Source organism: Lingula anatina, chromosome 3 (assembly GCF_051362555.1).
Source record: "Lingula anatina isolate TDL-2025a chromosome 3, LinAna3.0, whole genome shotgun sequence".
NCBI lineage: Eukaryota > Metazoa > Brachiopoda > Lingulata > Lingulida > Lingulidae > Lingula > Lingula anatina.
This window is the reverse complement of record NC_141769.1, coordinates 18,371,851-18,395,673: the sequence shown is the minus strand read 5'-3', so window position 1 is coordinate 18,395,673 and position 23,823 is coordinate 18,371,851. Positions and strand designations below refer to the sequence as shown.

At 36.3% G+C, this 23,823-nt stretch overlaps 1 protein-coding gene across 4 annotated transcripts in view; it reads left to right on the top strand.

The window, feature by feature from the left end:
- Positions 1-1,063: 1,063 nt before the first annotated feature.
- LOC106177065 (LIM homeobox transcription factor 1-beta.1) overlaps positions 1,064-23,823 on the top strand; it is a 30,242-nt gene continuing 7,482 nt past the window's right edge. Inside the window, exons 1-2 of one of the 4 annotated variants that reach the window (XM_013559728.3) lie at positions 1,064-1,564; positions 8,422-8,626. In XM_013559728.3, coding sequence (XP_013415182.1) covers positions 1,498-1,564; positions 8,422-8,626 — 272 coding nt within the window. In that variant the 5' untranslated portion in view covers positions 1,064-1,497. Of the gene's footprint in view, positions 1,565-2,367; positions 2,498-6,464; positions 6,642-6,976; positions 7,216-8,421; positions 8,627-23,823 lie in introns of those variants that run through there. The other 3 variants (XM_087009607.1, XM_013559730.3, XM_087009608.1) reach the window with 3 other exon arrangements.

Here is a 23,823-nt window from a genome sequence, read left to right as displayed (position 1 = left end):
GAAAGCAGTTTATTCATTTTCAAACAAGCCTTGCAGGAAAAAAATGAAACTGATTTTTGCATTGAATTTTTATACTGTATTCTCCTTGCTTATTAAAAAAAAGGGGGGCGTGAAAACTTCACGTAAAAATTCAAGAAAATTCTAAAACACGAAATTTATAATTTAGAAAAACTAGATATTCAAACAATCAGACAAACAAATTAACAATGAAAGACAACGCGTGGAAAAATAGCAAATAAAAATTTACTTGTCTTAATACGATAAGTTTAACAATTATTTCAAACATTGCTTTAAAAATGATAATTGTAATTCGTGTAAGAACAGATATCAACATGTATCAAATAAGAAATTCGAATTAGATAAGAGGAAAATACATTTGGGGGGGGGGGGGGGGGGTGAAAAATGAAATTGTGAAAATGGGCAACTCGGAGAGCGGTTCTAAAATGAAATTATGAAAATTGCCAATCTGGAAGAGAACAAATGAATAATGACGATCCAAAAAAATCGACTTTAACCTAGAACATTGTATTCAAGGGAAGGGTTTTGAAACATAGGTGACAAAATCTTACCAAATGAGTCACATCAGTTCAAATTATGTCGAACGTAACAGGTCTTATTTTTTTTACACAATTTTTTTATCATAGAATTGACTTGATGGTAAAAGGGACAAGAATTGATTTGATTTTCTTGATTGAAAATGCTATATATAGTGAAATGTGAAAAGTGAAAGGATAATTTCGTAATGACACTTTTTTACTTTTATTTTTCCATCATTTTTTTTTTTTTTTTTTTGAGTTGATCCTTTAGAAGGAGAAGCGTGTGTTATTAATTTTATTATCATTAAGTCCGGAAAACTGCACATTACGTTCTCCGGCAGAGGGTTGTTTTGTTTTCAATATTCACAACGCTACTGAAACTGAGAGCGTGCTTCATTAATCAACTTCTTCACCGCAAACGGTGCTTTGACGTTGAAACCCGATCGCTTTCAATTTACTCCCAGCTGCAAATAACAATGCGTTTTCCCCTCTTACTTAGCACTGCGGATAGCGTTCTAAAGGTGTGAAGTGTCGTGATCTTTAACATCTTAATCTCACTGGAGGGACAGATCGCTGAGCGACATCCCACCCTGAGCATGCGCACTGTGATTTATAAGCCTTTAAGTTTACAGGGTCAACTATGAATATTGAACACCGGTCCCCTCCTCTGCGGCGAATGATCTTCGACGGACGCTGCTCCAAGACGCTATTTAGTCCACCCCGGTGACAGTGTTTTGTCACAGGGACGGAGACTATTACGGTGACACTAGCTATACTGCAGCCTGGCCGTAAAGCCGGGTTGAAAGCTGTCATACAACAACCGTGCTGTCATTGCGATAAAAACACGCGTGATAGAACTATAGGATCACTTCTCGTAGAAGAAGATAGCCTCCTCGCTGTATCACTTACTGTCGGCGGCGAACAGAAGAAAAGGATTTACCCAGCCACCGACAGCCTGACTATGGACCCAAACTGCAATGTCTTACCTGCGAACCACGAGTCCAGGGCCTATGATCACGTAAACACAGGTAAGACAAAATGATTAACTAACCTCCTCAACTGAATCACAGCTGACATATTGTGGGAAGATAAAAATGAAACTAAATTATGAAAAAAATGTGAATCGCCTAACCTGGGTGGATTTGATATCGAAACTGACTGAGGAAAGCTAAGAGAGACGTGCAGTATTAGAGTCTGCGAATGATGCAACGTCGATACCCCCATAAACCAAAGCTGGATCTCTCTACCATATTTTGTTAAAAGTTTAATGATTGAATTTTTTGTAGCAATATACTTTTATACTCTGATACTACGGGGCTGTAAAGAGAACATTTCACTATAATTATTCAAAATTACTGGGATACATGATTGTTAATATAATATTATTCATAAGTATAAAATGAAAAATTTTTTTTTTTACATATTATAAAATCATATTCTAAAAAGGGAACACAAGGTGTTATGTTTGTATACGATATGATATGATTAATAAGTCCACGGTCTTTCAGATCCGATTTATTTATACTTGGGTACCGGGGCAAGCAAACACTCGAAATTCCGGTCTAATTGTTCGGAGGCGTTTTTAAAAGAGCAAGTTACGATAATCGCGAATCTGTCAATACCCGCACAATCTGAGCCTCATGAGACTTCTCTGGCCCGCTAAGCTGTTTATAAGTAAATAAAATTTCAATGGAAAACACAGAAATTACACTGCGATATTCCGACTGATCCGTTTATCGTGTGATTAATTGGTCTTCGCTTTGAAATCCGCGCTGCATTTGATTGTGAGTATTAAAACCACCTTAATAGAAATTACCGCATGATTTGTAACGGTGTTGCCAAGAAGACGTCTGATTATGCTGTCGACTACTGTAGCGTTCTTAGCCTTTTATGTCGAGGAGCTCGGAGAAGGTACACCTTTCTTTGGTCAGTTAACGTCGGCATGTCGAAATTTTGATACGGTAAGTTTTATATATCTTACCCGATGCAGCAAGGTAAAGGATTTTGCATATCTTTGTGATAAAAAGATTTTGGATATCTCAAAATACGATTAGTATTTTTAATGAAAACACTGTTTGGTAGTCTGTTTTGGATACGCGCGACAGTAGTTTCTTGAAGTTTGGATAACGTTGATATCAGCATAAATATAACCACGGACGTTTTATCAACAACATAAAAAAATATGCGTATAAAAACCATGAGTGTGAATTTTAGGAGAAGGGAGTAAAGAACGAGGGAGGGCGTACATTTTGTAGGTGCAAGTTTGGATGATATTTTCATCTTTTTCAGTGCGATGCTTATTTTTCATCCAGTTAACAATGAGAATTTTAAAATTAAACCGAAAGCGTTTCAAAGCCAAGCCAAGCAATGCAATATTTATAGGGGCGCTTCTTGTAATTTAGTTTATCTCTGTGTGATTTAGCACCTCCGCGATTTTTGGTTTGTTTTCTCTCGCACTCTGTCGTTTTCTTCTCTTCGGTGACACCTGCGTTCCTCGCAGTGCAGAACGAGTAGCGACTTTAGTGAGATTTGTAACAGTCGAGTGGTTAATTATAGAGATCACTTAAGAACTTTGAGCATTCCAAGCTCTCTCCCCCTTCTCTCTCTCTCTCTTCATACACCTGGCCCCGCACAGGTGTGCCTAATTCTAGAAATACAGGTTCAGGGCTCGTGATAGACAACACGCAAGACTGTTGCCAAGTCCCTATGAACCAGGCCTATAATAATATCAAATTAAAAACAATTATTTATTTCGTCTTACTCGGTAGAAAATGTCTGTTATAATTCTGAAATATGTTTTCATGCCAAGCGAATTTAAAATTTAGAAAAAAAGGTTAAAAATGCATGGCGAATTTAGCTAATATAATTCTTGAAAAAAAAACGCATTATTGCTATCAGAATTATTGACTCATAAATTTCTTTTTCTCTATATGTTGTTCACAGGCGATGAACAACTATGTTAACATCTATTTTGTGTGCATATCTGTAAGATTATTTGACTTATCTTTGCTCATTAATAAGTGGCTTACTGCACCTATAAAAAGAAGATGGAATGGAGTCAGCCAATTTCATCTTGCAAAAATGAAAGTGATTTCAATTATTACAATGTACATGTATACGGCGGTTAATAAAACTGTTGACTTTGAGCAAAGCGCACGTAGTGACAACTGACATGTAAGACGATGCATCGGGCAGTCTGAGTTGCATAATACAATAATTCCTTTTCACTGAATATAGAGAACGTTGAACATCACAGCGGACGCCAACCAAAAGTCTAAAGCTACTGCCAGCCGGTCTGCATGTCTGAACAAAGAGTGTTACGTTTGTTACATCAGAAGTTTTAAAACTGTTTTCTGCGCCTTGCCCAGATTCTTGACCGATCTGCTGTAAATATTCAAAATAAATAGAATATATTTGGTTTTAGACCGCATATTTCTGCTCTGATTGCAGTTGTGGATGATCACTGACCAGAGACTGAAAAAGCTGATAATTGATTTGACTTTATGAAGACTATAATATATTACATTTACATCTTTTTTTTTTTTTGAAGACCATTATATATTACATTTACATAAAATATGTCAGTAGCTTTCATAATTCTTCTATCTTTTTCTTAATTGCTAGTTTTAGAATAAATTTCATTTAAACAACTTTAGAAATAGCTTTAACTTCTCATAACCTTATGCGCAAGGATAAACGCGTTAATATGTAATGAGATAAAAAGATTATTTACTGTTGATATTATTCCGTATTATTCAGTGCATTTATATTTGATAGAATTCAATCGAGGTTTTTAATCAGACAAAGGTTATCTTTGTATGTAAGGCGCGTGTCGTTATCGGGTAGAGAAATCCGTTAAGGGGAGACAATTTTGATTTTAAAAATATATTGACCTGAAAAATGTAAGTTTATTTCGTGTGCAGCTTTTTCTTCTTCTTTTTTTTACGACAAAAGATAATTCATTTATTGCATTGTAGCCGGTGAATCGATTTTATGAAGTGATTCAAAAACAAAGCAAAATTTCAAACTTTTAATTATTTCTGTTCATTGTTCAGTCCTCGCCATTGAAACGCTATCACGCAGATTTCTTTCAGTTGTTGCCCAGTCATCCAAGGTCTCTACTCTCAGAAAGTGAACTGTCGCAGCATTTAATTTGAAATCTACGAGACGCAATTGAGCAAGACTAAGTGGATTTCGCCCGGTGATTTTTTCCTATGCTGGCTGTGATTTCCCCAATAGTAGTAAGCGTGTGGAGAGCCTAGTTCACGTTGTAGTAAGCGTTGGGATTCATTAAACTCCGATTAAAATGTCACCATTAGAAAACTTGAATGACCGAACCTGATTTTTTTTTGTTTTTTGAGAGGTACTCTTTATTTCATGGTAATGGTACAATTTATACAAGTGATTGAATTTCGATATTTCTTTTTTTTTACTGAAATATAATTTATGAGTTTTATACTGGTGTTGCTACGTTGGTGTTTTAATGGCATTTCTCTTTGGTAAAAATGGATGACTTTTTCGCTTATTTTCTTGTAAAATTGTGTGTGTTGGTTTGCAAAGTTAAAGATGACACCGGCCATTCTTTTTCTTCGAAAATATTCGAATTCATTATCGGTTTCTCTCCCACTTTTCACTGAAACGCGCATATTTTTTCTTGTAAAAAGGAATTGAATGAGGAAATAAAGGACCAGGTATTATATACAATTTTTGAAAATTATGATACATATGGTTAAATTTGGATAAGGATGCCAGTTTATTCTCTTTACTCGAATACATCCGTTCAAGCCCTCCAAATCCAGGTTAACGCTTCGCGTTTCATTTCAGAGTCTCTGGTGTTCGCAAAGCTGCTGCTTCTAATAATCAGAAGCTCAAGGATCTTTTGTCTTCTTACAAACGCACGGTCGCCTGCGTTTTGATTAAAGGCAGTGTTATATAACGTGTCGTGTGCGCGGAAGCTAAAAGTTGTTTTAATGATTAATAAGTTCAAAGAAAACGCAGACGACTTTGTTGTTTCCACTTGCGGCAGGCTTAGGCGAAACCTCTGAAGAATAGAATGACGGTAGAATGACAAAAAATAAATAAAATAAAATAACATTGTTTGCCTCTTCTAGGGTCAATGTAAGTTTGCAAAAAATGCAAGTTTTTTTTTCATTATGACCTAAGATACCACTCCCCAAATATCGGTTAAAAAAGTTAACAATATAATATAATATAATATAATATAATATAATATAAATGATAAAGCTTCTTTTTTTGTCATTTAATATATGACACACTTTTGTTATAATTGATTTGTTCATTTTTTCCCTCTTTCAACTTCCGACTGGAGAAAGAGGGCACATTTCCACGAATTCTAAGCAACACATCGTTCTCCGTCAGTTATAGCGTTTACATATTGCCTTTTTTTAATAGAAAAGAGAGGGGGAAACATTTGCACGAAATCGTCTTGCCTGTTACGTCACTGTTCTGGTGGTGACTGTGACCGGTTTCAAATTTTCATTATCTTTGAGCGAAATATGAGTAAAGTCACATTTGAGACGCGAGATAATGTTTTAACACAAAGGAGATTAACCAAAAAGGAAACATCTTTTTTCTCCTTTGTATCTTAATTTCCGGTTTTCAAATTCGAAGGTCGAACGACAAATCTTAACATATTTTATACTTTTAGCTCAGTAAACTGAAAGTTAACCATAACCTGCGCAAAGTTTTTCTCTCAATCTTTTCCCCCTATTAAAAGAAGCATTCCACTTGTTTAAAAAATAGAAAAATATGAATTGAAAAGATAAGCTGAAGGCGACACCGGCCCCCCACCACAGTATGTACTGGTACAAGTACAGGTGTGCGCAGAATTTTTGCCAAGTTTGAGACCAGATTTGGGTCAAGACACGTAACATTTGTCATCGTAAACAATTGTATCTCCTAAATCCGGTTAGTTGTATCGAAATCCCTCTAAATCTGTCTCAAGTCGTGAATTGTCAAACAGACTTCAAACGTTGTTCTGGAGATCCGAGGTCGGCATGGCAACTGCAAGTAATGGGGAAGACGCCCGATGACTCGAGATGTATATCACTAGCATATTTGTATCCAATACTTGTAAAATCAGAGGTTAGTACGTGACCAGTGCAGTGCATTGTAATAGTTTCTTGAGAATCAAGCAAATAGATGTCCCCCAAACTGAAAAGAATCAACGCAAAAGAGGATAGATTTGTGTTTGCTTATTAATCAGCTGATTGAAGACTGCAATAACATGTGCTGACAAGAGACAGGCCTTATTTTAATTTAGATCATGTCAAGTTGCTAATTAAATCAAGTCCAATGCGTGCTAGACTTAAAAGCTTTCATAATTGATTACACGTCTTCGTAGTTTTTACGCTGAAAGCATTTAAAGCATTTAAACGTAGGGACATTCATGGATTGCAATGTTTATTAGCGCTATGCTTATAAAACTCGAATTTTAATCAGTGGATTTAAACATAAGGCGAGTGTTAGGAATGAGTAACCCCCACCCACACACACACGGAGAGAAAGAGAGAGGCACACACAAGTACACATGCAGTAGATAATTGTTTATGTCAAGGCCAACTCCCGGCCTCATGGACCTATCTGTCACCATGTTTATTAAGGACAACAATTAAAAATGCAATACTTAACCGATCGTCCGAAAATCATATTGAAATACGTAAGTATGAACGCATAAGGTTAACAACATTGTGTTGATTTTATTTTGCAATTCGTTAAGCTAGCGTTGATTATAAATGGCCGACATTGAATTATTCCTGTGAACATTTGGAGACTGGTTTGTCTTAATTTCCATAATGCCTGCGTCTGTCCTGTATGTATCTGATAGAAAATCGGATCCCTTGAATATGCATTCTATTCAATTTATTATAAAAATGGCGGAAGCGCTGAAGAGGGCCAGTCACCTGCCGCCGCCTTTCCTTGGTTTCCGGGTGATCTTCAAGATTTCCTGGTTGAAATCATGGCTGAAAATCATTTTCTTGTTCTCGCCCGTTTTGCAACAGAAATAAGTTGAATTATCTCCTTAAAATCGAGTCCGCCTGGTGACCTTTTGTTTAACCCTATTGACAGAAACAGGTTATGGCCACAGTGACATCTGCTTCTGGAAGGTTTTGCTGGTGATTGGAAACAAGAAAACTGTTTTTATCTATTTACTTCAGTTTTGAGTTAATCCCGTTCTCTTGTGTTTTTTCCTGATAGTTCAACACTCAGGCATATTAGGATTAAATCTCATCACGCTTCTATCGATATTATCTGGTTTCTCTATCAAGAAAAAAACCAGTGACACATTAAACGCTGTAGGAAAACAATGTACAGAAGGATGGAAGATTAATAAAATTATTAATTAAGCTCAACGACATGTACATGCGGAAATTCGTTGCAGAGAGATGATGGTAACAGCGCTTCAGCCTTTAACGTGGCCAGAAACACTCACTAATTGATACATTGAATTTGTATTTATCTCTGGTTTTATCATTTTTTTTTTCATTTCCTTTTTATTCAGAGAAAAAGCTCACGCTTTTTATGTTTGCTAAAAGATATTTGTCTTTTATTAAAATTTTTCGCTTTAATTCCCTCGTTGAATGGGGGAAATAATTGAGAGCGAATTACGATTTTGGATACTGTTTGTATACTTAAATCTCAATCCTAACTCTGGCCCATATATGACGCAGAACTTTCGGTAGTACATATACCGTCGAAAAAGAATTTCAGTATACCGTGTACAAGTGTGCAAGTCGAGATCTTTTGGTTTCGTCTTTAATTTTCAACATCATAGAAATACTACTTTCTACTGTGGTTGTTTTTGGCATTTTTTTTTAAAAACGATTGAAAATAATTCATTTGTTATTATATTATTATTTTTTAGGAAATCTCATTTCAAATTCTCCGACCTCAAAGAAGCTCGAGGTGTGCACCGGCTGTCAGCGAGCCATAGAGGATAGGTTCTTCTTGAAAGTAATGGCGAACACGTGGCACGAGCAATGTCTTCAATGCTGTGTGTGTCGTCTGCCTCTCACCCAATCTTGTTTCTTCAAAGATATGAAACTCTACTGCAAGATGGATTATGACAAGTAAGTGGAGCAGAAATAAGGAAAATTTTTCAACGGTTTTTGAGGCCTGTCATGCAAGGCGTCGACTAGATAATGTACAGCCACTTTTTGTCAGCTGTATTATTGCTTTTCCTATATTTTTCATTGCCATTAGACACCAATAATGTTTTCGTTTAATTGCTCTCTCTATATATTGTGTTTGATTGCACTCTGTTAGAACGAAATACCACAATAATTTGTCTCAAAAGATGACATGAAATCAAATATACTTCATCACGCATGCCCCGATAACTATTATAATCCAAAGAGCAATATAAAATATATTTTAGCTTTGTCCAATTGATAAGTCATATATATTATTCTATAACTTTTCTCTATCCATAATTCTCAATTGATGAAAAAATGTTCCGACTGGAATCTAAGTTGGTTCGAGAAATATCAGTAGGCCTAATTGTTATGAATTGGAAGGAAAATATAGGAAGAAATCTTCCCTTATTCTAAGACATGTCCTAATTCAAATTCATATAGTTTTTGAAATTGCTTAATATTTTTATTTTCAATGAAACCAAAAGAGAACGTAACATCCCAAAGAACACTTAACATTCGGCCTGAATGTAAAAACACTTTTTAAGAAGCGACACAGTCGTGTTTCAGCACAAACAGAGGTGAATATTTAAGTCTAAATCCAATGACATTAAAATATGCGTCCTAGATATTTCCACGGGTTACTGTATGTCTCCTTCGACTGTGATGAACAGGTCATGTTTTATCGTAATGACTGTTCTATTGCTTCTTTAAAATCCACCTTCACCCCTTAGCATCACAAACATTTGCACTGCTTTGAATTTTATGACCATTACCAGATGGATGGCGAGTATTTTATTGCACTGCTGCAAAGTCGAGGGAGATAACATTATGGTGCTGCTATTGTTTTTGTACGATTTATGAGATTGTTGATAAAAGTGTTGAACATAAATAAAGGAGTTGACAGCTGCTAGTGTTGGAACAGCGCTCGGCAAACAGTGCGGTTTTACAACTGTTTGAGTGAGTGAGAGTTCGATACTCCTTTCTTCTCTCTCTCTCTCTCTCTCTTTCTCTCTCTTAGACACACAATTAGAAAGAGAGAGAGGGAGAGACACGCGCTCTCTCTTTCTATCTGTCTCTTCACTCCTCTCCCATATACAGCATTTATTAAAAATGACCATGTTAGTTTTGCGCCTTATATATTTCAGGTATGATATCTGAGCAATAACATATGCTCTTTTTTGTCTAATGGAAAAATATCCGAAAAAAAAAATGCAGATAGAAAGATTTAAGTGAATTAATTTTGTAGCGTATGTTTGATATGAACCTGATAGCAAAGCTCATGTATCGAAGGCGAACCGCGTTACCATAACTCAGATAACGTACCCGTAAATAGCGACCGCAGCAAAAAAAAATGAAAAAAAATTTCCACCTCGTATTTCACGGGTGTGTAGGCACCATAGAAAAAAAAAGAGTGAGCACTCGCTAAACTTGTCTGTGACTGGCATTTGGGACAATAGCCCAAGCATTTCTCTCTCTATCGCCTAGCACCGGCGCTTTGACAAGAGAAGAGGCAAGCTCGCCACTTGAACTCAAGGAGCAGAGCGCGGGGACACTTCGTTGAAAAATTGCAGTGCAAACAATACGAATCTGCCGTGCGCAGCTGTCGACCATTGAAAGAAGGCCGAGGCAACATAGGGGGCTTGGGACGGTGTTACATCAAACTTAGTTGTATAGTTTTAGCGTGTATTATTCTATGTCTTTGTTTAAATCGAGAATGTAAGGCAAATTTTATATACGTGTTATTTTTATAATATGTTATTGTCTTTCTTCTTATTATTATAATTTATTTATTATATTTAGCATTGGGTGTGACTGATATCTTAAAGCAATCTTTCTTCTACAGAATTTCTTGTCGTTTCACAACTTCAGCGAAGGTGACGCGATTGATCTTTGTAACACTGAGCTGACATATCTGACGACAGGGCAAAACAACATATGATCAGTTATGAAAGATCGACACAGATTGTGATAATTAATATGAAAACTGTTCATAGAATAAAGTATATAAGGTGTGATGGGCTTGTGAAATATACCTCCGTGTATGAAGCAGGTTTCACCGGCCTCATGTAACACCGTGTCGCAGATATTTGAGGGCACTGAGAACGCCGATGACACTAACAGCCCCCAAGTGGGGCCTCTTAAGCGTCCAGCACCAATGCGTGGTTAGCAAAGATGTGTGTGTATCCTAAGGTCTTCACAAGTAGCGTGTTTGCTGCAAACACTTGGGCGATCACACGCTATAAAGACCGAACACTTACTAAATATCTCCGCATCCCGGGTATTATAACCTATACAAATATGTCCGCTCTAGTGTATTTACCTACACGGGGGATTACAACACTGCAACACAAGGCTTGAGAGAGATAGAAAAAAATTGATACAAAACGCGCCTTCGAGTTAGCAACCATTCGCCACCGCGCGCACCAAGCAAGATCCCACATCCACCGGGATCGTTTAAGAGATTTTAATCTTTGGTAATTAATAAGACGTGGTGCCTTCTAATTATTGATATTCAATAAGTCGGACAACTGGAAACAAGGCGATTCAAGTATGCATGATAACGGCTTATCTTAGGCGCAAGTAGCAGACGATCTAGTGGAGAAGAAAAAAAAGCCACTGTCTAGAACTATGAGAAAGTGAACAGCTGAGATGAAGAGAAAAGAGTAATGTTTTCATGGCCCGAGAATAAAACTTGAACCCTACAACCGATAATTGTAGTAGGTCCCCATTACAATTAATTTCCCTGATAAATGTTTACGACGAAGTGACAGTTGTGATCAATAATTAAGCGCCATCTTTGTCAGGTGAGATTGCCAAGCGTCCTTTTGCCATGTTGAATTACTTCCACATGTAGACGTTTTTAACGTGGATAGGTTAGTTTACATAAAATTAGATAAAAGCACATATGCTATATTTTTTGTTGAGACAAGTGGCAAAAACTGATGTGTAATCATTCCAAAATAATATAGATTTTTACAATAGTGCCAATCATCCTGTAACTATTTCTCTGTCGAGGAATTGTCACCATTAGGTTTTCCCTTTATTTATTTGTAATTCCTCTGCTGAAATTATATCTTCCTCTTCCGCAAAGAAGCAATAGACAATCAGGTCACACGAGTAGAAGCATTCATTGGTGATAAAAAGGGAGCAAATACAGCACAATTTAACATTAAGGAAGAAAATAACATATATACACGAACATCAGTTATCAGACCATAAAATAGCTTTCATTATAAAATCACTTACTGTTTTTTTAATTAAATAATTTCACCGTCTTTGCTATACACTCAATTAAAATAATATTGTGTTCGTCAATTTTGCTCCTATAGATCATTTCCCGAAGAAAGTGAGGGGAAAGACACCGAACATCTGAGTGAAAATAACTCTGATTTTATCTGTTATTGTGAAGAAACTCCTTTTGCAACTGATTGTTTTTATCCCTTTAGATTTTTTAGAATTATCTGGTTTCTGCAGTGCTTTGTTCACTATAAAATGTATACTTTTTAATATCTGTTTTGCAACCAATATAGACATATTATGTCTTTATGTACTAACTGACTTTCTCAATGCAAATCAAAATCTTTTTTTCTAATACTGTTGTTCATCTTTAGTAGTAAAAAAAAAAACGTTAGGATGTTTCACCTGGCTTAAGAGTCTTAATATTAGTGTCCGGGCGATCTTAAATGCTCACCATTATCGTAATATTTTCTGTCCCATTCATTCGGTAATTGAAACGAAACTTGATGGCGATCAATTTCACCAACGCATCCTTTGATCAATTAAAGTTATGTCTGCGCTCACACGCCAACGTAAAATAGGGAAATACTATCATTATCTTGGACTGCTTGCCACACGTCCAAATTATGAGTCGAAAAGCGGCAGCGTTCTCATCATTAATTTTGATATGTTGATAAATTATGATTTCGAGAAAAACAATGGGAGAGTTCAACTAGTGTACGAGTCGGTGAAGTTTCTGCTGTGCCGCAGAAATCAGGCAGACGATTCCGGCGTTTTTGTCCTGTGATTGACTTCCGCCATTTTAAGTACCGTTTTGTTAACTGTTCTTTGTCTGTTTCTTGCCGATTGTTCTTGCCCTACTCACGAGTGCTCTTGACACAAGGGCCTTAATTGAAAATGATTTTATGGTCAATTGGCCACGTGTTATTAGAAAACACAACGTTTTATATTTTGATGGATTAAGACATGTTTAAGGTAATCACTTTCCCAACGTATGGTCGGACGCGTGCGCAATGTATTCATAACCGTTAAATGAATAATTGGGCTTCACAGACAGCAACTTGGGTTCGGGTGAATCACGCAGGAACGGGGAAAGTGCTGGTGCCTGTCCATTCCTCCTTTTACAATCGCAATTTTTGATAAATTTACTAATCACCATTTCAATAGTTATTTACTTCTGCATTCTTTTGTAAAACATCACAGCACAGATATATTTATCATTCACATTTATTTCCTGCAGATATATTTCCACTCGATTCTTTTGTTTTTTATCACCATTTAGATAAATGTGCCGTTTATATTTTTCTTTGATAATCAATCCCGCTTTCTTCCATTGATGAACACGTTATTGATAAATTTGTCAGTGATATCTATTTTTCACAATTTTTAACTTTGCTCTCATATTGATTTTTGTAGTATTGGTTTAAAGCGATAGATTAATCATTTATATTGTACTCGTTCGGCGCACTAGCAGTTTGAATATTAGTCTATGTTAATACTGATACTTTGGCTGTCAATTTTACCCAGTTTAATACTTTATTTTTTATTTGTTTGTGTGTGAGTAATGCTGAACTTGATTTTCGTTTCTTTGGCTGTTTTTACGCAATTCTATTTATCACGAAAAACAGATTAGGCTGTAAAAGTGATATTTATTATACTATTGTCCACTTCACAACATTTTGCCGGGGTTTAATAATTATTTTGGTACATATATCTTACAAGTCTGTGTATTTTTTCCCGTTATTCTTGTCGCGCATTTGTGATATCACAGTTAAGTTAACTATTATTGATCATTCAAGTGATGTGTCTGTCATTTGTAATATGTGCAGTAGTACGCGCTTTACTGAGCTGTTTTTGATGTGTGGGCGTGTGTCTGAGAGAGAGAAAGCGTGCGTGTGTGTGTGTGCGCGCGTGTGTGTGTGTGCGTGTGTGTGCGAGAGAGAGAGAGATATATGAACATTTGTAGTGGGATGAACCTGGGTTGAAGATTTCTTGGGCACTCTCTCAATCCTCTCCCAGGCCAGTTCACATCAAAGTAAAATCTTTCGTCTCTCTTCAATACTACTCATTGTTCGGGAGTTAAAAGTCTTCAGACCCAGGATATCATTATTTTCGAATTTTCGTGAAGGTATGAAACATCTGTAGCCGGCGGGCGGTTAGAATCACACAGCGGCCGGTGTTAACGCACAATGCCGCACAAATTGATCTATTTTACATCGAAAGAGCGGACATTGTCACCTTAAACAGAAAAGCTGAGCTTAGTCAGTGCCTTCTCACTGGAGAGAAGAAAGGGAGCAAAGTTAACTCACCGAAAAGTTATGCGTCTTGCGGTGGTGGGGCCTGATCTTCAATACGTGGACCGTGCCTCGAGCCATGAGAGGAACAATAGCGGGCTGATAGAGTTGCGGGGTTGGACACAGGTGTGAGAGGAAAACATGGGAGTTTTGGTTGGTGTGTGTGTGTGGGGGGGGGGGGGGTGGTGGTGGTGATTTTTTCATATTGAAATATAGAAAACAGGGGAAATGATGAAAAGTTGAGATTAAGAAATGCATGTTCCGTTAGACGGGAGCATCGGAAAGGGTTGGGAGGAGGAAGGATGATTCAATAAAATAATTATAAAATGAAGATGTGAAAATACAGTGTAGATGGCGGTTTCTTAATAAGAAAAAAATCTCAATGGAAAGGATAAGATGGAATACGGAGCGGTAATTGAAAACAACATAATAAAAAAATATGGATATAAATTGGATTTCAAAAGGATGTTCGTTTTCAGTTGTGTAACACAACATACATTGGCGTTTTGCCAAACGTTAAGCGTTGATTGATAGAGAGATGAGGGGAGGGGGTTGGTAGTGTCTCTGCAAAGCAGATCAAAGGAAAATCCCAAGTTAATTTCAATATGGGTAAATCAAACAGAAAATTTTGATGTTGAAATTATTTAGGAGGGGGGGGGGAGGAGACGAAAAAGAAAGCTGTAAAAATCAGTGTCATAATGTCATAGTTTGAAAAGCGCACAGGAGGAGGTTTTCAGTGTATACAAGTAGTATTTGTAAAAAGACAAATATTGTAAAGTATTAGAAAGCTAATATCATTTAAAGAATATGTACTTCATAATTACGTACCGTAACATTTATGGCTCTATGTTAAATTCACATAAAATGTTTTATGGCCGATCTCACTCCATTTTTCAAAAGTTTCTTTTCAAATATTTCCCCACAGTGTTTTTTATTTGATCGTTGTGTAATACAGATTTTTACACGACAAATTATTTATCCTTACATATATTTGAGTCTATACTTATATCCCCGCCATATTTAATAAATGGAGCTTGTTTTCTGCTGGCAAGTTTTAATTTGAAAAATGTTTCACTTCGGGGTTTTCGGCATCAGCAGGTAATTAATACGTGAAGGTTCCAGCCATGAAATACAATAAAGCAAAACTTTATTAATTCAGCTACATACGCCTCTGTATTTAGGCGCCTAATTGCTTTGCGCAATTCGTTACGTAGTCATAACCATACGGGTTTAAAACGCTCACTGCGATGTTTTATCGATTGTTATTTCTCTGATTTAAGAATGAGCGTAACATTTAATTAATTGATAAACGTTGCATTCAAATGGTCAGAGGTCGAGCGCATTTCATTAAAATGATACTGTCTTGTCGTAACCACGAATTAACCCCAGCGTCATAAGGAGCGCGCGTGTGCTATTAATTACTACCTACCGCACGCCTGTCAATAATATTTATTATTGTGCAAGAAAAATTGTAAATACCCCATTGTTTAAGTCTATGTTATTGGATCTCAACTATCTGAAGAGCGGTCAAACAAGAGAACGTTTAATTTGACAAGTAGACAATGTGCAATAAGTATACAGTTTATTAAGAATTTGAAGAATGGACATACATCCGTTACTCCCCAACGTTGCCCGGTCAAGCCATTAACGGCGTTCCGGACATTGGTCCAGCGTGTTTGTCATCGGTCAGTGTATTTGTCTTGTCTCTTGACAAAGATATCGTAAACGTCCTAATACCCATCAAGGGTACACGAATGTGTCAAGTTATTTATTTTGTCTGTTGATAGTTCCCGATACCGTGGAACAATAGGGAAACAGGTGTCAGGAAAGGGTGAAGTGACACTCACAAACACACAGCCACACGCACCATGCACACGCACGCGCTTACGGGCGTAGACACAGACGCGTGAAAGCGCAGACTGCCACGTGCTTACACATGACTGCAAAGGTAAACATGAACATGCGGACACACGGAGCCGCGCAATCACAAGAAAATTTAGTTTTAAAAAATAAAATTATTAATACAGGTGTTGTGGTCAGCGATTTGATCATTGTTAATAAATTACTGATATCTCTCGCCGCTTAGACCGATGTAGCGTTCTAAATTTTCCTCTCATGTGTGGCCATTCTAACCACTTCCTTATATAATCTGCCTTTTTTTTTTTTTTTGGAATCCTTCCATTTAACTCGCACCACCTCACTTAGTCGTTTTGCAGTCGGGTTTTTTATTATTATTATTATTATTATTATTATTATTATTATTATTATTATTATTATTTGTGATTGGAGCTATGATTCTTTTATTTCATAATCACTGCTTGTTGTGATGTTTGTGTGAGTCTGGGCACGTGGGTTGATGTGTATACTTCTTCAATTCTTTAAGCTTTGACTTTTCATGGTCTTTTTTAACAAGCGGACGGCAAAAGAGGGCCCTCAAAGGCAAATTCTTAATTACTTTTCCCAACTTATAAAACTTCAAATTTTGATGAAAAAAAAAATGAAAAGAAGTAGTTTTGCCCTGTAGACAATTTAATCACTTTTTATCACATCTTAATAGGTGGTCATCTTTGAAAAAATGTTTCAATACAATGTTCGCTCGAATATACGGCGGTTCTTTTCTTGTCGTATATTGCAGTAACAGGGCAGACTAACGCTTCATAACGAACAAGATGGCTGGAGAGTTCTCAGCGTCGTTTTAATCCGTCAAGTTTCATTAAGGCCGATAAATTCATACGTTTTTGATTTTTAAATATTTATACCTTTACATAAACAAACCATGTCATGAAAAAAAAAGACTATTTTCTTTACATTATATAATACTGAAAAAAAAAAATAATAGACTTGTTCCTGTAAAGAATAATTTTAATTTTGTTTATAAAATATGGAAAATATTTTGAGACATATAACTCTGGTTAACCAACCAAAATTATTGTTATGTTGCAATAAAATCAATATCATTCATTGAATTTCAATCGGTTTTCACATTTAAATGCGTATCACATGTGTAATAATTGTAGCTAGAGAAGTAAACTATTTCCAAACATGACTTATCGTTGACACAGATAAAAACCGCAAATATTTTGATAATTTTATCACACTTATATTCTACGCATCTTTACTGCGCAAGTCAAAAACAATAGTAAATAGACAGAGCATGGATTGATATGATGGGAAAATTATCTTAAATGACAAAAAGCAGAAAATATGGGGAAGAAGACCATGGTTTAGCGGCATGAAGTAAGCGCCTAAATACATGCTTCTGGCATGCCGTCATGCAGACGGGGTCGCGAAATATCGACGTTTTCATCTAAGTCTGCAAACATCAAAGGACAGAAGAGGAAAATCATAATCGTTTTGCTTCTAATTGGGCCTTGTAATGAATAATGCCAGCGTCAGAGACAAGAACAATTCATAAAATTCCAATTGAAAGCCCCGACATTCAATCTGCGCAATTGGTGATTAGTCGTGATGAATGGGCTCTTCTCGCGGGATGAAAGCCGCAGAGGCAATGCTTTCTTATGTTTGGCTGTGAGTTTACGACGATTTGCCGAGAGAAAAGAAACAACAAAGGTGTGTTTCTTGGAGAAATTATCGCTTCTGAGAAAGCTGTACGCCGCGCAGGACGTGGCAGTTTTCTCGGGGTGCAAAGTGCGGTGTCTTGACAACTTTACAACATCTGAGGAGTTTTTCGTTTCCCGCAAAGTCTCGTATTTTTCTTAACAAATCACTGCATTTTTAATTCATACGTTTGTATTGATAAGATTTATGTCATCTCATTATCTAATAATAATTTGACAATATATGAACAATGCATGACTTTATAACTTGGGATGTCGAGTAAATTTTAGATGACAATCATTCAGTCCCGGTCAAGTTTGGTGCAAGTTAAGAAGCAGAAAATGCGTTCAGTATGGACAATGAGATGTCAAAAACAGGAAATGTAAGATAAGAGCGTATTTTCAAACAAAGGTTTGTTAGCCATTAATTTAACTTGATTGCCTTCATAGTGGACAGAGCAAGAAATAATGTTCTTTAAGGGTGATATATTACCATAGTGCCAGAAATAAAAACGCTTAACATACGATAATGAAAGTATTATGAAACATTTCTAATGTCAAAATGTCTTACATATGCAAACGCTGCCTCAATTTTGTCACGCTGTTGACGGATATTGAGAAATTCGAAAGCTCGATGACGAAATAAAAAGCCAAAAATATGAATATGAAAAGAAAGCGTTATTTCAAAAAGTATTTTAAAAAATAGGAGCAATAATGACTTTTAAAATCCTGGCTTGAAATTAGTTTTGAAAACGGAGGGCCCTGTAGTTATACATTTTCTCTTATATATATATTATATTACAAATGATAAGCCTTAACTATCTAAAGGAAAATTTACTACTTTTAAAACACACACACACACGTTTCCAAGAGAGCTCCGTTTTGAGTGATTATCAAGCAATTATAAATCTGATTTCTCAAGGCAAACCAGGATTTTATTGTTTAATATATGTTCTTTTCAGGTAAAATATATCTCCAAAATACCTTTTTTAAAAACTTCCTGAGGTCTAATACAAGTATCACTTTAGATGTTCCCAGCCAGTACTCACGGCGATCTGTGAAATGTATTTTCATAGTGTCTTTTGATGATCTCTGAAACTACTGGAACTTTTTAACACAAACAAAATTCTTATTGACGAAAGTGGATATAAAACATCTCCGTGGTCATGCTTAACAATCATGGCCACATATTAAACAAATCTTTGGAGACTGCTGTATAGTGTCAGTTGCTGTGTGTTTATAATCATATGTAATTTTTGTCAGTAGCAATGTAAAATACTGAAACACTAATAAATATGAGGTCTTTTACCATATAAAGATATAAATGATAATGAATACACAGCAAATGAAACTACAGCATTCACTTGGAATGATTAAAATCTGCAGTGCGCTTACGACACCCTACGAGAAACAGTGAGCGCATAAAAGGATGGCATTATTAATATACGACGAAAAAGTTAAAACAATGCGCTGTTAGTGTTCGTGAACCATGGGCGGTCATATTCACTCTTATATCCCAACAGAATAATTGTTGTTTTTTTTATCGAATCGCAACGCATGAAAAGAAGTGTAAAGAATTATCGTTTTTTCTGACGCTAAGCGTTTTTTAATAAACGATCAGATTAATGAACTCTCAAAATAATTGTTAACGATGACGTATTTTTTTCTTCCAATAACTTTCTTTCAATAACATGGTTCTTGGTTAAAAGAATTTATGCTAACAAGTAGATGATTACGAAGAACTGACACCTTGGGTTTTTGATAAAATTATTTGAAGTACAATACGCATTGTGACCAAAAAATGACAGAAGAGGATACTTTACCTTAGATTGCAATCATCTATCATTAATAACAGAGGTAAGATGGAAAACATTGTTTTGTTTTGTCACTGGATATCTTAATCATTTATACTTAATTCCAAACTTCTACAAAAGTTTCTAGTAGTAGAAAACCCTCAAACTCCATACATCCCGCTGTGCCATTATTCTTTAATACTAATCGCAATAACTTTCGGATGCTTCATTTCTTTTAATTACCATCCTCTAACAACGTGGCGAAATGATGCGTAGGTGATAATTGTCTTTATGGATACTGATTAAAACTAAGCGTTAGTTTGGTTTAATTATGTCTCCCAATTAATTTATCATAAACGAAGAGTTGGTATTAAGGGGGTCGATGAGAATTCTCCCACCTGCGAGTGTCAGGCTTTAAATCGTTTTTCTTTATCACTCCTTTACACCTTTGGACGGCGAAGGAATTGAAAAATGGTCTTCGGAAGTGCAATCGATATTCATGCCAAGACGCTCCGGGCTGATAAGTTTCGTCTTCGTCACTCCTGACCGCCGTTGCTAAGCGCAGAACAACGGGGACAGAGAGACGAGCCTTCCTCTGTCGAGCCGGGAACACTGTCGATAAAAACTTTATTCTTCTGTTCTTTCATCAAATGAGTAGCTTTATTATGAGGGCGGTACGTCTTGGGAATTTTGCTGTATAGGCTGTTTTAAATTGCTTTGGCAAAACCTTATTTTTTTCGATACGTTTCAAGTCGGATAACACTCACAGAGGTGTGGAAAATTAAACTCATCTTTATACTGATATTATTATATTATGTTGCGCAATGGACTGATATCTTATTTTCATCACTGGCCCAATAAAACGGAAAATTTAAACCAAATTTACAAATGCATACTTAGGGGAAAAACTAAAAAAATCCAACACTTCTGCTATTTAAAGTAACATGCACAGTTTTGAATTTCATTCAGTGAATGCCAAGCATTTTTGTTTTCAAATATGCAGTCAGTACATTTATACTCAACAATTTTTGTTAAATTTCTCTCTGGTTTTCTCTTTGAAATCATATATGCGCGCGCGCGCGCGTGTGTGTGTGTGTGTGAAATTGCATTTATTATTGTATACAGCCATAAGACGGTTTGACGAAGTTGTAAAATTACATTATCATTATTATTATTATTATTATTATTGATTGGCCAAATGTTTATTGATGCCTTTCGCAACTATTTAATCAATAATTCTTATAAATAGACCAATTTTAATACCAGCATTTCTTGATTACAGCCCGTGTGTCATTACATTTGAGAAGACACTTTATATACTAGTCATCCAAATCGAGTAATTAAATAAAATGTCAAAAGCTATTCAATTTGCTAAATAATCAGCAAAGAGTGTTTTCCTTTTCAAGGTCCTGAGCGCAAAAAACGTATAAAAATTTTGAATTGGCAAATTGTGTTTTTTTTTCATGGCCCTGAGTGCAAAAAACGTATCAATATCAAAGCCACCATATCAGTATTTTTCGCTTTTTGATATTATCGCTTCCAGGCAATACGCAAGAGCACAAACAACCACGCGCCATTTGCCAAAGGTTAATGGTTGTTTACACATGTAAAACATGACCGTTTCTAATCTAAATGATTCTCTGTGTAAATCCCAGGATATCTGAGACTGAAGATAAATATGCGGGAGGGTCCTGGATGATACCTTAATGTCTTGGCGTTAGATTAGGTCCATTGAACGCCAGTAGCGACCGTCAACAAACAAGACTTAGGAGCTCCCAGATGCTCAATGTTATCCAGAGAGGGAGGGGAGATAAATTGGATTTCTACAGACGAAGTGATTTGGAGGTCGTGTGAAGTTTCCACCACAGCGCCGCGGAAGATTTACCCTTCATAAATATTCTTGAACATCTTGACAGATAAACTTGACCGTATCTGCGAGTCTATATGCTTTAGGGTGATACACGTGTAACCAAAGTGTCACTTTTTTATGGAGACTTTCATATTAAGATACAAACATTTCAGCTCTATCTTCTTTTTTTTTTACTTTCTAAAGACGTATTCGAAAATTTAAACTCGGTAACCGCAAACACGATCACAAAACCAAATTGATACAGATTGCATTCGAATAGCCTTCATCCAATTAACACTCTACGGTAAACTTCAGGGTTACTAGTTTATCTTATAATGCCTTAAGACAATGCTTGATATCAATGAGCCAATAAATTATAGCCCAGTAATACTACCTTTCAGGATTTGTCAACAAACAAATTATTACGGCAAATACCTTGTTAAGCGGCCTATACCGGCACCTGTACCTGCCGCAAAAGCTGCTATCTAATCGTGACGTATAAGACTGCGTATGGGGCTGATTATGCAGGTCAAAACTCGGGATCTTTTCACACGTTGGTATCTAGTCGAGTGTTGTGATAAAACTGCACTGGGGAACATTATGTCTGTAAATAATATTCAGTGCCAAACATAAGTATATATGTAACTCAATTTCGAGTGATGATATAAGATTGATTTGGATTTGTTCAAAACTTGACTTCTTTAATGCGCGCGTCCTCGTGTCCTCGAGCGTGTTTGTGTGTTACATGTTTATATCGAAATATACTAGTCGACAAAAGTACGTTAGTCTTAGTGAATATCTGCATAAAAGCACGTGTTATTACAGAATTTTAGAAGCACTTGCTATTTTTATTTTGGACTCTGTGAATTTGCCGATGTGATTCATAAGCAGCGCTACCTTGGGGACAGCATTTCTGAATTAAACAAAATGAAGCAACGTGAAACTATCTGATGAACTTTTTTTATTGAAGTGAAGTGATGCATAAAGAAATATTTTTTCAGAAAATTGAGTGTCATCGCCTTCTTTCTGGTGATGAGCTGGTCGGTGTACTTTCAGTGTGATTCTCGCCCAGTTCATAATTATTATTAAGGGTAAGTGTAAGAGGATTATTATTATCAGTCAGACCAGTCAACGACATAAGAAAAAAAGCCACAAGTCATTCGCCGTCATTGGCTGAAGACAGACTACAAAACGTTTTTGAAATATTTAAACAGCGTCTTCCCGACAGAAGCTGAGTATTACTATGGCCTCATCTATGGATGGAGGTAGTTATCATAGTTCATCACTGCGTCTTAGACTCTGCATAACTATTTAAAATGTAAAGAAATTGTGCCAAAGGTAATATCTGGATTGGGCATTGAATTATTTTTCAGATCCCACTAGAAATTGAATATGTAACCGATGATAATGTATACCATTAAGAAAACCATAGACCTACATACGTGGGGAATTCGTCAATAAGTGACACGGATAACACTGTAGCATAAATTTCGTCCCTGTACAGAGCGGAAGAAGATGGTGACAGCTCTAGAAATATATTATTTCGTGTAATCTAATCTTTATCAAATAAAAGCTGGTTTAGGTTTAGTTTGAGACAGGATGAGCGGGTATCTGGGTACATCTCCTCGGGAAGTGAGACCCGGCAAACGCTGCGGCATGCATGCCAATAGGTTTCTTTTTTTGTTCCGTTCGAACACAACACTGATGACAGCAAAGAACACCTTGATAAGATTTTTTGATAAAACTACCTAGACCTTGCCATTTTACCCAGCAGACCAATGCTTTGTAAAGTGGAAGTACTGCGCAGTGGGGAATAAAGAACAGTTTGATCAGATATTAAAAATAACCTGATAGGGCCTTTGGAAGTCCACCCGCGGCCCCGTGGAGGTACCTTGAGAACGCGGGGATAGATCAGACAATAGTGATTGCAGGAGTAGTGAACGATTTCTACGGTGACCAAGGTGTTTCTGACATCCCGTGTGATGGATGGTTACTACAGAGCGGCTCAAATTCCACCCTTTAAGCTCCGTGATTTCAGCTGTTGACTGTCGCTCTGTGCTCCGTTGGAATCTCCCGTTATTGGCACATGAGACTCGTAAGGAGGTGGTACCAGTTGGCAGACTGCCATTGGTTCAAGTTTAATTGTGTAAATGAGTGAAGGAACCTAACCAGGACTGCACATACTATTCAATTATTAACAGTGGACTGTATACCGATCCTCGTTTCCTTCTTTTTTTTTTCTTCAAAACAAATGTCGTCGACTTGGATGTTCAACTTTACTTTTTAATTTTGTTTTGAATGATTGATGATTTTAAAATATCGAACATATAATTAAAAACAAAACAATAGCAAATTCCAGAATTTGAATATGTTACTGTTAGAGAAAGGTAAACATACGCAA